General features: G+C 48.2%; 1 protein-coding gene across 1 annotated transcript in view; it reads right to left on the bottom strand.

The window, feature by feature from the left end:
• scin (scinderin) overlaps positions 1-17,518 on the bottom strand; it is a 40,101-nt gene that overhangs the window by 2,889 nt on the left and 19,694 nt on the right. The window contains exons 9-12 of the mRNA XM_084312889.1: positions 16,291-16,412; positions 15,524-15,614; positions 13,537-13,707; positions 13,255-13,432 (exon numbers count right to left, since the gene is read on the bottom strand). Of these exons, the coding sequence (XP_084169015.1) occupies positions 13,255-13,432; positions 13,537-13,707; positions 15,524-15,614; positions 16,291-16,412 (562 nt within the window). The remainder of the gene's footprint in view (positions 1-13,254; positions 13,433-13,536; positions 13,708-15,523; positions 15,615-16,290; positions 16,413-17,518) is intronic.

Genomic DNA, 17,518 nt, shown 5'->3' with positions numbered 1-17,518 from the left:
AATAGTCAGCTGTAATACACAAACAACCCCTTTAACTGGGAACATTAAATAGTCAGCTGTAATACACAAACAACCCCTTTAACTGGGAACATTAAATAGTCCGCTGTAATACACAAACAATAATAATAATAATAATTACTTGCATTTATATAGCGCTTTTCTAGACACTCAAAGCGCTTTACAATGTAGGGTGGAAACTGCCTCCTTCACCACCACTGGTAGCACCCAACCTTGGGCTACGCAGGCTCAATGGCTACCATACACTGGCACCCGGCACACATCATTGATTGATTGATTGATTGAAAACTTTATTAACAGATTGCAGAATGGGTACAATACAGTACAGCTCAATACACACAATTGTTAAGGGGATGCAGACCAGAGAAAGACTTTCGTCTTGTTTACATCAGGGTCCCCCATTTTCAATTCATCAGGACATATATGACATACATGACATACAGATAGTCAGTACTGCTACATCTATACATTTATGACATACCAGATTTGCAAATACAGTACTGTTTGTGATACAGAAGGAGTCAAGAAAAGGGAGTATATACATTTGACGTAGAAACTGTACATTGGAGGAGGTTGGGTGGGGGCCCGGGGGGTTGGGTACATTGGGATATTGACAACCATACTGGGTAATTTACATTGGAGGTGGTTGGGGGGGGGGGGGGGGGCACACTGTATAAACAAGTAAAACTGTACATTGAGGGGGGGGGGGGGGGAGGAGACACTGTACAAACAAACAAAATTGTACATTGGACTATTGACAAAACCATACTAGGTAAATGACTGTACATTGGAGGGGGTTGGGTTAGGATATTTACAGGGGCCAGTGTTGAATTGCAGTCTCCCGTAGGTGTCCCTTGAGAGAGGTTTTGAAAGTGGGTAGTGATCCATATTCCTTTACAGCTTTGGGTAGGGCGTTCCACATTGATGTGGCATAATTGCGAAACGTGTTTAGTACTACACAATGGCTGAACGGCTCAGGAGACAGGGATTAATATCAGCCAATTAATGGGAAGGGATAATTAGGTGGCCTTGATGTCAGAGACCTGATTGGGAATTTGGCCAGGAACGTCGGGGAACCCCCTACTGCCTACTCTTTACGATAGGCGTCCTGGGTTTTTTAACAACCAAATTCAGTCAGGACCTCGGTTTAGCGTCTCATCCGAAGGACGGCACTCGCAGCTGTACGGTGTCCCTATTACCGTAACAGGGGCATTGTTACTGACAAGTCCAGACAGAGGACAGAGTGCCCCCTGCTGGACAACAACACCACTTTCCGACAGCAGCCTTGACCGGGGCTCGAACCGGTGATCTTCCGATCATGAGTCCGGAGCTCTACTCATGTAGCCATGTTAAAGGTGACATGCATTATAAATGTCATTTTTCAGTCTCTAGCATTGTATTATAGTAATAGGAGTTAGTATCAATGTGTTTTAGTGTCTAAATACCATATTGGCGGATTGCTCTGATTCAGCTCAGATCATTTCCTGCCCCAGTAAATTAGGCCATCCTGATTTGAAGGCCTGAATGACGTTACTCAGGCTCTGGGTAGCAGACAGTGATGTGATTGGCTCTGTGGTTGTAGCTAATGCCCGCCCACATTCAACCTAGACTGACTGTTGTGAAGGATCAGATTAAACCGAATATATATATTTATTTATGGATATATATTTAATAGTATTTGTATATCGTTTGATATCCCTTGTATATTCCTTGTACATATACACTGAATATCCCTTTAGTCTACTAACAGCCCATAATAGTTTCATTCTCTCATTGGACAAGAACCTGGCGCCAGCAGCCAAGCCCCTTGGTTCAAGTTCAATCGTGCCGACGAACATGTCGTTACAAGCCCGGTTCCGCGTAGGAATACGTCTGGCGAAATACGAATGGTACTATTTGTTCACAGCGCATATATATATGGCGCAAGTAAAGTAGAACTTTCTTTTAGTCCATTAGTCCTTTACCCTCCAACCTAGTAACAGACGTGAAGCCTCACCCACGACCCACGTGTGGTGCAGTATGGCCTACTTGGCCTCAGAATAGGCATTGAGACATTGTGTGGATTAATAGTTGAATTGTCATAGTTTGGCACTATACCGTCGAGTGGGACGTATTTCTATTAAGTTAATAATAGTCTATTATGTATGGTGCATCGTTCGGTTAGAGTTATAAAGTGAGCAGTACCCCCATCGTTCCTGGCGTTATCTAGAGTCTTAACCAGGCTGGGCAGACCACGTGTGGTGCTTTCATCCGAGGAGTTCTGGGCCAGGACGAGTGGACCTGCACATTGGATTACTTTACCCGGACGACGGCGAGCCCTACACGGCTTGGATTATCTACTTGCTTTGGGTGCTTTGATTATGCCATGGATAACAGCCAACACTGCTGAGTGTTGGAACTACCCCCCGAGAGGAGTCCAGGTGAGACGGCGCTCTACCCCGAGTGAGGTCGCCTCACGTCTCTTCGTTGTGGACCGGCAGCTACCGTCTACAAGAGGGCCCAGCTGTATTCATCTGTGGACCGAGGTTCTGTGGGCACCGTGTTCAGCACTCTGAATTCTCCCAAGAAATCGTTGGCCAGATGGGATATCGCCGGCGGCTCTCCTAACCCCCCCCCCCCCTACTGACTTACAACCAGCGGGACCCCCCTTTAGTGTATCCAGCTATAATCATTTAAGTACCATCGCTATAGTTCCCTAAAGAACCAGGTTGTATACTTGCTCCCTGCGTAACCAGAGATTGGACATTCAATGTTGATTTGCCTACGAATACTCATTTGCCTTACAAGCAGGGAGCGAAATTAACTTTTTGACTCACCGGCCAGTGGCGGGTAGATGGGAAGAGTCTACCCGCCAATCATATTTCTTACCTGCCAAAAAAATTGATTAAAAAAATATATATATATATTTTATATAAATTTTTTTTTTTTAAATAAAATATATATTATATAATCATGAATGAATGAATGAATGAAAACTTTATTTAACAGATTGCAGAATGGGTACAATACAGTACGGCTCAATACATACAATTGTTAAGGGGATGCAGACCTGAGAAAGACGTTTGTCTTGTTTCCATCAGGGTCCCCCACTTGTAGTTGTATTATCTGCGAGACATCGCCACCACGCAATAAGTCAAAATGCTTGCTATCTGCAAACAGCTCCACTGTCTGTGTGTATACTTTAGCCTCCAGCTCCAGCAAGGATTCTCCGGCCCTGCAGCTAGACCCTATATTCAGCTAGACCCTACATTCAGCATGCAAGGATTCTCCGGCGATGCAGCTGGACCTATTTATAACGTTACCGTTCTTTTGTCAAATCACATTCAACATGCCCTCAGCTAGAATACGCATTCAATCAATGTTATAAGACATTGATATCAGGAGCTATCTGTAGCTACTGCTAGCCCGGTAGATAACGTTAAGACAATTTAGTTTACTGGGACAGATGGATCAACGGAGCTAGCTAAGCTAGCTAACGAGGGACCGGAGGTATTATGCACTCGAGTAGACTATTGCTGGAGCATTTGTTGATATCAGCAGCTATCAGTAGCTAGCCAGCTAGATACCGTTAGACAATGCCTCGTCATGTATTAAACTAAAAGTGAATAGTTGACTGGGTCATTGTTTAAACAGTAACGTTAGCTCTTGGAGGTCCGATATAGACTAGAGCAGATGGAAGTAAACAAGCCATTCCAAATGATAGCTTCCGATTGGTCATTTGCTTTTTTTCTCATGAAACCAGTCACGTTACTCTATTGTGATTGGACCTAGTGCGATGTGGGACTTGTAGTTTTTTAACGATCTCGCGGCGGAGAAAAAAAAGACGAGCGGCTATAATCTGTACTCGCACAAGAGTATCGTTATGAAGTTATGAACTACACGTCAACACGCCACACGGCGGGCAGCTCTCTAAGTGTCATGCGCCAAAGGTAAAAACAGCCCGCCCCTGGCGGGCGGCGGGCTTTAGTTTCGGTCCCTGCTTACAAGTGCATTCAAATCATAAATGTCATTAAGTGAACGTTGTATATACCCTTTGCTATATAAAATATTCGATTTATACATTTGTGTGGACTTCGTTTCATGGTGGGAAAGTGTTCATCATATCTATATCATGTACTGTGTGGCCAGTAGTTAAAGTACATAATCGGTAGTGGTTTAATGATACCATACTTATCAATACAGTCAGGGAATTGTACCCCTCAGTTACAATTGGTCCTTCGAGCCGGAGGGTAACTAGTGTAATATTAATATAGTGTTATTAATATTGAAATGGCCTATGATGAACACTCCACGAAACGGTCCTCCTAACGTAGAACGCCCGCGGCGCAGACGACAGACACCTCAGTACTTAGAGGATTACGCTGTCAGTCAACTACCTAGCCTTCGACAAACGGTAAACGCGGTAAAAGTAGAAAGTAAAATTATGTCTGACCTTAACGACCAGGTTACCCCGACCACAGAGGCCCTAGTGGGTTCTAATGTAACTGACCAAGCTCACGGTGGGGACCAGGAGGGAGCTGACATGCCTTTACCCCCCGCCAATACCGAAGAAGTAGTCCCCGACCAGCCCCGGGAGGAAGACAACCCTACAGAGAGAGAACTCTGCACGGAAGAAGAGGAGGAGAGCGCAGAGGAAATAGAGCTCCAGGACTCCCCAACGAGTACAGCCAGGAGCGGCTCACCTCTACAACCGTCTTCCCCCAGCGAAGCGGAGAGGATGCTATCACAGGCGTTCCTCGCCAGCCTGACAGCCTCTACCGAACGCGATCGACTTCAGGGTGAACGCGATCGACTTCAGGGTGAACGCGATCGACTCCAGACACAGCAACGGAGCGAGGAAGAGCGCATACGCCTGGAGATGAGACGCCTTCAGACGGAAGAGAATATGGCAAGAGACCGGGCCGACGCCCAGCGCGCCGCTGCCGGTGCCCAAAGAGAAGCAGATCTCACCAAGCGCGAAGCCGAGCGCGACAGACTACAAGCGCAGCTAATGGAGCAGCTGATCCTCAAGGCAACACCCTCTCCCTCCGCCAGGGGTTCAAGGAACTCGTCGAGACAACAGTCAAGGGCAGCGTCTCCTAACCGAGCAAGCGACCCTGAACTTGACCAACAGACCAAGCCTATACCCCCCGCAGACCCCCTTCCCAGACCGGTCCAAGCGAGACCCAGCTACAAGGAAGGAGCGGCATACACTGCGGAGAAGCTAAATAAACGACTACAGGATCTAGAGGACCTGATAGAAGAAGAAGAGGGAGAGGAGGAGAACCAAGCCCGACGACAGCACAGTACTCCACCGGACCAGGAGGTCCAGTACAGCCCAGGCTATACCCCCGCGGCGCTGCGCTACAGACCCCCGACTCTATTCACGGGTGAGCATGACGCACGACCAGCCCCGAGGAATAGCACCTGGACCAGCGGGCCATGGTACCCTGCCGGTACCAGCCCACAGAGAGGCGCAAGAGGAGACTCGCCTAGGAGGTCTCTCCCCCAACGCTCGCCGATGTATCAGCCATCCACGGCGTCATACATTGCCACACCGACGTTTCCAGACTTCACCTATGAGAATCGAGCACAGTACACGGAGCTCCGGATGTGCTTAGAGACAATGATGGTGGATGTCGCTGATGAACGCCACAAGTATGCAATACTACTGAAGCACCTGAAAGTACCGCGAGCGCACAATATAGCGCTAGCCTATGCCACCTCTACGACCCCATATACCGCGGCTCTAGCAGCGCTGGACCAGAGATATGGACGTATATGGGATTACGTAATCCAAGAGATAAGGCATATTGACCGCCTACCCCCAGCAACAGACAATCGCTCATTAGACGACCTGTCTATAAAAGTGCAGTCCCTGGTAGGGATGCTGGGAGCGCAACGGGAAAAGGGTATGCACGAGCTATACGCCAACTCTAACGTCGAGAGGATTTTAGAGAAGCTGCCACCCGCCAGACAAGAGCGCTTCAGGCGGCAGAGAGACCACCGTGATCCTAACGGTCCCGAACCATCCCTCCTCGATCTAGCCGACTTCCTGGCGAGAGAAGTCAGCAGCCTACGACTGGATACGTTCGGGCGGAGCACACCAAGCTCCAGAGAGGGACCCAGGAGAATAAACGATGGAAGAAGATCGGTGACTGTCATGCACCAATCAGAATCAGTACCGAGCAGTAAGAACCACAGTACCCCCTCGAGAAAAGAGAAGTGGAAGATGGTGTGCCCGTACTGCGAGAAGGAACACTGGCTGTCACAATGTGACCTGTTCACAAAGATGAATGCAGAAGAAGTGAGTCAATGGATAAAGTCCAACAGGCGCTGTTACCGATGTGCGCGCAGTCACATGGCAGCCGAATGCCGCCTAAAGAAGAGGTGCAGTCGGTGTGACGGAGCCCATCTAGATGTACTACACGACAGTAACAGAAGAAAGCCTGCACCTGCACCATCGAGCAGCACCAAGGCAAGTGTCATGTACATTGACCCCGCCAGCAGCAGCGGCGCCCAAGTGCTCTTAAAGGTAGTCCGTGTAACATTGAGCTACCAAGATAAAGTCATGGACACTTACGCCGTCCTTGATGACGGGTCAGAGAAGACCCTTCTGCTCGCGTCCGCTGCGGCCCAGCTGGGACTGCGGGGGAGCGAGAACCAAATGACGATTCGGACAATAAGAAGAGATTTAAAGACGATAAAGGGCGAGAATGTCTCCTTCACTATCGCAGCAAGCGGGCAGCCAGAGCGACGGTATAGGATTACAAATGCTTTCACCAGCCAAGAAATAGGACTATCACAGTACACCTACCCCATCGCCAAGCTGATGGATAAATATGTGCACCTGCGTCAACTACCTATCCCGCTCATAGACGGCGCCACCCCGACCCTGCTGATAGGCTCCGACCATGCAGACCTCATAGTCCCGATAGACCGGGTCCATACAGGACCCCGAGGCTGTCCTGCAGCAGTCGAGACCCGCCTAGGGTGGACACTACAAGGCCCCCTCGCTAAATCTCTCAACCGAACAGCAGCCACTAGCTGCCTCCACTCCAGAGCGACAGAAGAAGACACCACTCTCCTGCAGCATGTCGAGAGGCTATGGACACTAGAGACAATGCCCTTTAAGAACGAAAAGAAAGACATTCGTTCTAAAGAAGACATTTACGCCATAAACCTCCTCGAGCAAGGGACAAAGAGAGTCACAGTCGGCGGAGTGATGAGATACGCAACTCCACTCCTGAGGCGAGAGGGAATGCCCACCTTTCACGCAAAGAAAGACGCCACGGAGCGGTATCTATTGAACACAGAGCGGCGCCTAGCCAAAGACCCCGCTCAAGAGAGTGTGTACCGCGCTGAGATTGAGAAGCTAATCACAGCGGGACACGTGACAAAGATTGACATTAAAGAGGCCGATCAGACGACCGAATCATGGTACGTGCCGCACCACAAGGTCCACCACAACGGCAAGGATCGCATTGTGTTTAACTGCAGCTACCAGATCGGATCCCAAAATCTGAATAAAGAGCTCTTGCCCGGCCCCACACTCGGCCCCTCTCTACTAGGCGTGCTACTACGCTTCCGCCAGGACAAGGTGGCTATCAGCGGGGATATCAAAGGGATGTTCCTGCAGGTGAGACTAGTGGAGGAGGACAAGCCCCTGCTGCGGTTCCTATGGAGAGAGAGGATCGGAGATGAGCACCCAGCCATCTACCAGTGGGAAGTCCTCCCCTTCGGAACCACATGCAGCCCGTGCTGTGCTACATTTGCACTACAGAAACACGTCGCAGAGGACCCAGCAGCAGATGAAGAGGTCCGACACAGTGTGAAGAACAGTTTCTACGTGGACAACTGTTTACAAAGCGTTTCGACTCAAGAAGAAGCCGAGGTTCTCCTACTCAAGCTACGCGCCTCCCTGATCAAAGGCGGCTTTGATCTCAGGCAGTGGGCCAGCAGTGACCCGCACGTATTGCGCAGCCTCTCCCCCGCGGACAAGGCTGCCAGCAGCGAGACCTGGATGGCGACAATCCCAGGAGAAGCCCAAGAAATGACACTAGGACTAGTCTGGCGCTTCAAAACAGACTCGCTCCACTATAGACACAAACCCCTGACCACGGAGCAGGGAAGGTCGACGGCGATACCGACCACCAGACGGAGTGTGTACAGAACACTCGCCAGACAATATGACCCGTTGGGATGTATTCTACCTTACACCACCAGGGCAAAGATGATTGTACGAGCACTATGGGACAAGGACCAGGGCTGGGACGACCCAATACCCGCACACCTTGCCTCCACATGGAGAGAGTGGGAGACGGAGCTCCGCTCACTCCCAGGCGTCAATATACGCCGCAGCTACTTCCCACCCACAGTGAGGCCAGAGACATGCAAGATGGATCTACACGTCTTCAGTGACGCCTCCGAAGTAGCCTATGGATCGGTGGCCTACTTGCGTGCCCAAGAGAAGGGAGGAGAGATACACACTGCTTTCATCATGGCTCGCTCAAGAATAGCCCCACGAAAGCAACAATCTATCCCGCGTCTAGAGCTCTGCGCAGCCCTAGCAGGAGCGCATCTAGCCACGTTAATCCAACGTGAACTCACCATTCCGGTGCACAGAACAATCTTGTGGTCAGATTCCACGACAGTACTCACATGGATCAAGTCTGATTCATGCAGATACAAGGTCTTCGTGGGAGTCAGAGTCACCGAGATTCAAGAGTTAACAGAAGCAGCGAGCTGGCGGTATGTGGACACCAAATACAACCCAGCTGACGTCATCACCCGGGGAATGTCCCTAGATGACCTCACCCGTCGCAACATCTACAGTGACGGACCAGAGTTCCTCAAGCTCCCGGAAGAAGAGTGGCCTACGCCCATCCCACGGGAAGCGAGTAAAGAGGAGGCTGAGAACAAGAAACCTATGTTCTGTGGACTGAGCACAGTCGCCTCCACAGACCCCAACATAGATGATTGCATTACCCTACAGAGTGCGCAGCTAAAGACATTTCTGCGGCACCACCCAGAGATTCAGCCCACTGCCGACATTTCAGCAGCTGACTACGAAGAAGCAGAACTTCTTCTACTACAACGAGCCCAGAGAGACTCGTTCCCCGATGAGCTAGACTGTCTACAGGGAGGAAAGCCCGTCCCATCAGACAGCAGACTGCTCCACCTGGCACCCGAGAGCGACGCCCATAATCTCATCAGAGTGGGTGGTCGTCTGCGGAGAGCCCCCAATCTACCGGATGACGTTAAGTACCCGATAGTCTTGAACAGCCGACACAAGGTCACAGAGCTGATCATAAAGAAATACGACGAGGATGTACACCACGCAGGAGCAGAGAGAGTCTTCGCGGAGATCAGACGTCGCTATTGGATACTTCAAGGAAGAGAAGCAGTGCGACGCTTCCAGCGAACCTGTCTAGACTGCCGAAAGTGGCGCGCGCAGCCCAGCATACCCCGGATGGCTGACCTACCTCCCTGTCGCCTCCGACTCGGCGACAAGCCATTCCACTCCACAGGCATGGACTGTTTTGGCCCGTTGTATATAAAGAAAGGAAGAGGAACCGAGAAGCGGTGGGGTATTGTATTCAAATGCATGACCACCAGAGCGATACATATCGAACTCCTTCCGACCATGAGCACAGACTCATTCCTTATGGCCTTCCGAAGATTCACATCACGGAAAGGAAAACCGTCTACATTGTTGTCTGATCACGGGACAAACTTCAAAGGCGGAGAAAGAGAGCTGAGAGAGAGCTTCCAAGCTATGGGCCCAGAACTTAAGACCCACCTCGCTCCATCCCAGATTGACTTCCAGTTTAATCCCCCGAACGCACCCCACTTCGGTGGAACCTGGGAACGAGAAGTACATTCTATAAAGACAGCCCTGTACGCCGTGCTTGGGGCCCAGACTGTGGCGGAAGAAGTCCTAATGACAGTCCTCACGGAGATCAAGGGAGTATTGAACTCCAAGCCCCTCGGCTACGTCTCCAGTGATGTAGCAGATGTCGACCCAGTCACCCCCAACACACTCTTGATGGGGCGGCTGGACCCCGCGCTACCCCAGACAATGTACAGGCCTGAAGAAGCGAACGGCCGAAGAATGTGGAGGTACAGTCAAGTGCTAGCTGACAAGTTTTGGAACAGCTTTCTACTCCACTACCTACCGTCTCTACAGACCCGCCAGAAGTGGGTAAAAGAGAGAGACAATTTGACAGAAGGAACAGTCGTCATGATTATCGACCAGTCACTACCCAGAGCTATGTGGCCGGCTGGCCGCGTAAGCAAAGTGATCACCGGTGCCGATGGCAAGGTCCGAGCAGCTGAAGTGCTCGTCCAAGGGCGAACTTACACACGACCCGTGGCGAGGCTAATAGAACTGCCCAGACTCCCAGACACTATCGATGACGACCATGACCCCACGACTTTGTGAGTTGACTGACCCTTACAGCGGACCTTGAGTGGTAGACAGTGCGGTTAATCTGTCTCTGCTTAGCTAATTAGGTGGGACTAATTAGGGGGCGGCTGTTGTGAAGGATCAGATTAAACCGAATATATATATTTATTTATGGATATATATTTAATAGTATTTGTATATCGTTTGATATCCCTTGTATATTCCTTGTACATATACACTGAATATCCCTTTAGTCTACTAACAGCCCATAATAGTTTCATTCTCTCATTGGACAAGAACCTGGCGCCAGCAGCCAAGCCCCTTGGTTCAAGTTCAATCGTGCCGACGAACATGTCGTTACAAGCCCGGTTCCGCGTAGGAATACGTCTGGCGAAATACGAATGGTACTATTTGTTCACAGCGCATATATATATGGCGCAAGTAAAGTAGAACTTTCTTTTAGTCCATTAGTCCTTTACCCTCCAACCTAGTAACAGACGTGAAGCCTCACCCACGACCCACGTGTGGTGCAGTATGGCCTACTTGGCCTCAGAATAGGCATTGAGACATCGTGTGGATTAATAGTTGAATTGTCATAGTTTGGCACTATACCGTCGAGTGGGACGTATTTCTATTAAGTTAATAATAGTCTATTATGTATGGTGCATCGTTCGGTTAGAGTTATAAAGTGAGCAGTACCCCCATCGTTCCTGGCGTTATCTAGAGTCTTAACCAGGCTGGGCAGACCACGTGTGGTGCTTTCATCCGAGGAGTTCTGGGCCAGGACGAGTGGACCTGCACATTGGATTACTTTACCCGGACGACGGCGAGCCCTACACGGCTTGGATTATCTACTTGCTTTGGGTGCTTTGATTATGCCATGGATAACAGCCAACACTGCTGAGTGTTGGAACTACCCCCCGAGAGGAGTCCAGGTGAGACGGCGCTCTACCCCGAGTGAGGTCGCCTCACGTCTCTTCGTTGTGGACCGGCAGCTACCGTCTACAAGAGGGCTCAGCTGTATTCATCTGTGGACCGAGGTTCTGTGGGCACCGTGTTCAGCACTCTGAATTCTCCCAAGAAATCGTTGGCCAGATGGGATATCGCCGGCGGCTCTCCTAACCCCCCCCCCCCCTACTGACTTACAACCAGCGGGACCCCCCTTTAGTGTATCCAGCTATAATCATTTAAGTACCATCGCTATAGTTCCCTAAAGAACCAGGTTGTATACTTGCTCCCTGCGTAACCAGAGATTGGACATTCAATGTTGATTTGCCTACGAATACTCATTTGCCTTACGAGTGCATTCAAATCATAAATGTCATTAAGTGAACGTTGTATATACCCTTTGCTATATAAAATATTCGATTTATACATTTGTGTGGACTTCGTTTCATGGTGGGAAAGTGTTCATCATATCTATATCATGTACTGTGTGGCCAGTAGTTAAAGTACATAATCGGTAGTGGTTTAATGATACCATACTTATCAATACAGTCAGGGAATTGTACCCCTCAGTTACACTGACTGTACACAGCGAGTGGAAACCATTTCTTCATACTCTGCATGCCTGCATGGGGAGAGAGAGAGAGAGAGAGATAGAGAGCACTTGGGGGGGGGGGGGGGGGGGACCTGCAGCGCGCCACACACACGCAAACGGGAGATTGAAAGAAAGAAAAAAAAAAACCACAAGCTGCCGAGCGGACTCTCATCACCGAGAGGGAGAGAAAGGAAGAGAGAGGGAGGGAGGGAGAGAGGGGGCCTTGTCAATAGGCCTGTCTTTTTTTCTCTCTCTCTCTCTCTCTCTCTCTCTCCCACCCCCTCCCTCTCTCTCTCTCTCTCTTCCTTCCTTTCTCTCCCTCTCAGTGATGAGAGTCCGCTCGGCAGCTTGTGGTTTTTTTTTTCTTTCTTTCTTTCAATCTCCCGTTTGTGTGTGTGTGGCGCGCTGCAGGTCCCCCCCCCCCCCCCAAGTGCTCTCTCTCTCTCTCTCTCTCTCTCTCTCTCTCTCTCTCTCTCTCTCTCTCTCTCTCTCTCTCTCTCTCTCTCTCTCTCTCTCTCTCTCTCTCTCTCTCTCTCTCTCTCTCTCTCTCTCTCTCTCTCTCTCTCTCTCTCTCTACCAGTGCAGACTGTGGACTGACTGTCACTCAAAGTGCTTATGGGCGGAGCCAGGCCATAACAGCCTGAAATCTTGAGGCTGAAAAATGATGGTTTTGAGTACTTGATTAGAAATATAAAACAATGCATTTTTTTGAAAGAAACCTTACAAATGTCTTCAATAGACTAACAGGAATTGTGTAAAGTTGCCCAAATAGTGCTAGGAATAGCAGTACATAGCCCCTTTAAACAACCCTCTTAAAGGGTTTGTTTGTGTATTACAGCTGACTATGTAATGTTACCAGTTAAAGGGGTTGTTTGTGTATTACAGCTGACTATGTAATGTTACCAGTTAAAGGGGTTGTTTGTGTATTACAGCTGACTATTTCAATTCGCATTAAGGTTAACCCTTTCACTGCCACATGACAGCCGGTTAACCCTCGTCGGTTGTGTGATAGTAAAGGGTTAACCTTCTGTCGTGTGGCAGTGAAAGGGTTAACTGGGAACATTAGATGCGTTGTTCGAAACAAACAATGTCTCCCAAGCTTAAAGCTCTGCCATGTGGTTTTGGGATAACTAAATTCTCAGAAACACACCATGAAGCTACAGTAGACATTATTTGTTTGACTGTGGTGTTCCAACCCACCACATTTACAATACAAGGCTGATGTTGGGCAAGGTGATTGGTTTATGAACGTCATTTCTTGAACTTGTGTTGTGATAAGAAACAGAGTAATTCCCACAGGGATGGTTACCTGGTTCTTCACCTTCCATGATGCGCTTGGCGTTGCAGTTGAGCACTTCGCTAATAAACAGTGCCCCCTTGACCTCGTCCTCGCTGGCCCCCTTGCCCACCCACAGGTACCCTTGCGCCTGGGGCATCTTTAGCAGGTAGGCATCATTGGAGTTTAGACTGGCAGCATTGGCCTCAACCTGTTAGCATTTGAGATGACACACGAATCACGATATGATTCAAGAAATTATGTGCAATTGAGCACGCTCACACTTTAATCCTTGAGATCTATGAGCTTGCTTACCTCAGTGATTCTTGTGATAGTGCCCAAGTTCTTGCGCACCTGGAAGAGGCGGGTTTCGGGCACGGGGGCCTGGCCCCCTAGGCGTGATGTGCCGTTCTTATACACAATGAGGGGCTTGGATTTGAACAGGCTCAGGAGATGTGGTGGCTCTTTACCCTGGGACACTCTGACCTGATGCCACAGTGAGGACAGAAAACAGAAAGAACGACAACATGAAAACAACACAAGCTGGACTGAAAGCATTGCTAATACCATCCACTAGATGGTGTTTTATTGAAATTAGTGTTCAGGACTCAAGCAGGAGATCTCTCCTCTAAGTAAAGAACTCGAGCAGGAGAGCTGTTCTCTCTAAGTCAATTTACACAAGGAATTAATAACACTCGTGTGTTTGAGCAGTGCTGCTCACTGAAAATGCAATATGGTAGATTGGATAGACAGTAAGCAAACACTGACGAACACACCTAGAACCAATACCCCCCCCCCCCCCTCCAACACTGACTTACATATTACAATTACAATTACTAGATGGCATATTGAAATGTAGTGTGAAGGACTCTATAGGAGATCTATCCTCACTAAGTTCAGTTACACAATTCATAATAATACTATTGTGTATGAGAGGATCCACATAGAAATGCAATGTAGATGACACTGACTAACACCTAAAAAAACAAACTAAAAAAATCCCCCCACACTCTAAGGAAATCACCCTGATATGACTGTCAAATGAGGGCATAGTATGCAACTACAGTATATACTATGCTAAAACAGTGACAATATCCCTCAGCGTTGCCAGGCTTACACAAACAACACACCCCAGACATGCAAAATGAACACGACTGACAGGGTTTGTAGGGATTTGTCCAGACAGCCTTTTGCATATGGCTGTGCTTTTCCTCACGATGGTGAAGAAGGCACGGCAGCGCCTCTACTTCCTTAGGCGTCTAAGGAAGTTCAAAGTGGGTCAGAAGATTTTAAAGAACTTCTACTGATGCAAATTAGAGAGTATCCTGACTGGTAACATCGCCTCCTGGTTTGGGAATAGCACTGCACACGACCGCAGCAGACTGCAGAAGAGAGTGGCTCGATCAGCCGAACACACAATTGGAGGTGGGCTTCCTACTCTCCAAGGACATTTACACCAGGCGTTGCAGGGCCAAGGCTAAGAGAATAGTCTAGCCACCCAAACAACTGCCTATTTGCACTGCTGCGGTCAGACAAGCGCTACCGGAGTCTCATGGCCAGTACAGAGAGACTCAAAAGGAACTTCTATCTCCAGGCCAGATATCAGGATGCTCAATGACTCTATGCAACACTAACCCATCCATTCTACATTCATTGCGCACACATCCACATGCACACACCCACTTTAAATATTCACCTTTAACATTCACTTTAGACACTTTAAACACTTTTTAACACTACACCATATTTGATCTATTTATTACGAAAATATTTGCTCTCTCTACCTAATTCTAGCATTTTGTTTGCATTTTTTACTTTAGTTTTGTATAATGTATATTATTTTGTATAGTGTTTGGTCTTTATTCTTTTAATCTTTTTTATACATATATTCAGGTGCAGGCAGCTCTCTGCACAGGTGAGTCTCATAAAGTTAATGAGCCATCCACTCCACCATTTGCAGGTAGAGTGGGTGTCGTCACAACGAAGCACACTCTCAGGAAGCTCATACAGAACCAAGCATTTCACTGTAATGTACATGTATCATATTTAAATGGCAAAATGGTAAATGGCTGCATTTATATAGCGCTTTACAATTTGTTCCTCACATTTTACCCATTCGCTCACACATTCACACACCGACGGCAGAGGCAACCATGCAAGGTGCCAACCTGCACATCGGGAGCAATTAGGGGTTTAAGTGTCTTGCTCAAGGACACTTCGACACACTGCCCAGGAGGAGCGGGAATCGAACCGGGAACCTCCGGAATACCAAATGAAACAAAACTTGAACTGGGTTATTCACCTGAACCGCGCTGCCTCCCAGCGAGCGGTCCAGCTCCACCGTCAGGAAGGCGGAGGCCGTCAGCTCGTCCATAGTGCTGCATGCCCCCTGCCTGAGGACAGGGACGAGGAAGGAGAGGAGAGACAACAATCTGATCGTTACCTATACAAACAAGGAAGAGTGGTTATGTGGAGGAATTCAGAGCGCCGTGTGTAATCATGCAAAACCAGTGGTGTGATTCGCTTGAGAGGCTCGCCAGGCTCACCATGATCATATAAAATAATTATGTACTTTTACTATTGTCTTTTTTAACTTTCACTTAAGAAGTATTTGGAGATGGAGGACCTTTACTTTTACCAGGGTACTATTTTATCTGGATATTTACACTTTTACTTAAAGGTAGAATCTGTAATGTTGTCAAACAGTGACATCTAGGGCAAAAGAGCCCCCTTTGGTATTGTGCTTTGTTTATATTTTTAGTTTTGGTCTGAATTTCTCCAGCCCTCTCTTGGTAGAGGCTGAGGTGTGGCAAGCAATAGCAACTGCTCCCCCCTATCTCCCCACTCAACTCCAACCAGCACATCAGACCAAAACAAAATAGGTAAACAAAGTGCAATACCAAGCGGGGCAATTTTGCCCAGAGAACGCTGTGTGACGGCATTACAGTAAAGGAACTGTGTACTTCTTCCACCACTGATGTTACCTATACAAACAAGGAAGAGTGGTTATGTGGAGGAAGTGTATATAATCATGCAAAACCAGTGTTGTTATTCGGTTGGGAGGCTCACCAGGTGTAAATGACCTGTCCCCTGTTGTACGTGTAGAGGATGATGTAACAGTCCCCTCCGAAGAACTGGCCATAAGTCTTGGGGTCAACAGGAACCCTGCCGCTGCTTTCCACCCTCCAGATCTGCGAGGGTCAAAGAAACAAGAGGACCTCTAAAGGTTTAGACCACTGGGCTGTAACTATACGTCACAGCCTTTGATCTCATTGGCCGTACTGTGATATAATATTATTCGATTTGGAAAAGTCTAAAATAGTTATCATGACAATAGATTTTAGTCTGCATAGTACACAAGTAAAATAGCCACAAAGGGGTGGCAGGATGGCCCAGAGGTCAAGAGGCCGGCCAGTAACAGAAAGGTTGCTGGTTCAAATCCTGGCACTGGCAGGAAGGTGTATTCCAGCTGTGCATTTTTGATGGAAGGGTGGCAGGTATTACATCTACTGTACCCACCATCTCTGCCTGTAAGTACCCTTAAGCAAGGCACGGAACCCCCCCAAACTGCTCCAGGCGACCCCGCACTCTGACCCCTGATGAAACGCATACGTGACTACGTGTCTACGTGTAACTAGGAGGGAAATGTGAAAAGACACATTTAAATTGCAAATAGCAGCAATCTGTGCACGTTCTTGGTCAACACAGGGTTTGCATTGTTTTACATGTCATTTTGTGATTTGACGTGTCATGTGATTATTGCTTGGAGATATCTGATTTAAATTAACTAGTGGGTGTACAGTCTAGACAGTCTTTCATACAGTCCAAGAACCCAACGGAAATGTCCTTTAGGTACTTTTATTGAGCGTGGGCAGCGATCCAACACCAAAGGCCAACAAGTTGTGTTGGATCGCTGCCCACGCTCAATAAAAGCAGCAAGGACATTTCCGTGAGTGCTGGCTATTTCTTTTCCAACATATCTGATTGGCCCTCAGGTGGAATGCAAGGGTGATTAGGAGTTCTCCCATCAGTCTGGCCGAGGTCATGGCTGGCGGTAGACACACCTCACCCGAGTCTGTTCTCCCCCTTGTGAGGTATTGAGCTGCTAATAGACCTTGGAGTCCCTGAAGTCATTGTCTATGGTTCCCTGAGGTGGAAAGTATTTTTACTTTAACTTTACTTTACATGAATTTTTTTTTTCAAATGCAAAAATTACTTTTTGAGTATCTTTAAAAGCCTGTATTCTTACCTCTACTACAGTAAAATGGGATCTGTCATTCTGGAAAGTACTGATAAG

Source organism: Notolepis coatsorum (genome assembly GCF_963971535.1).
Source record: "Notolepis coatsorum genome assembly, chromosome: 4".
Classification (NCBI taxonomy): domain Eukaryota; kingdom Metazoa; phylum Chordata; class Actinopteri; order Aulopiformes; family Paralepididae; genus Notolepis; species Notolepis coatsorum.
This window is presented reverse-complemented; position numbering and strand designations above follow the sequence as displayed.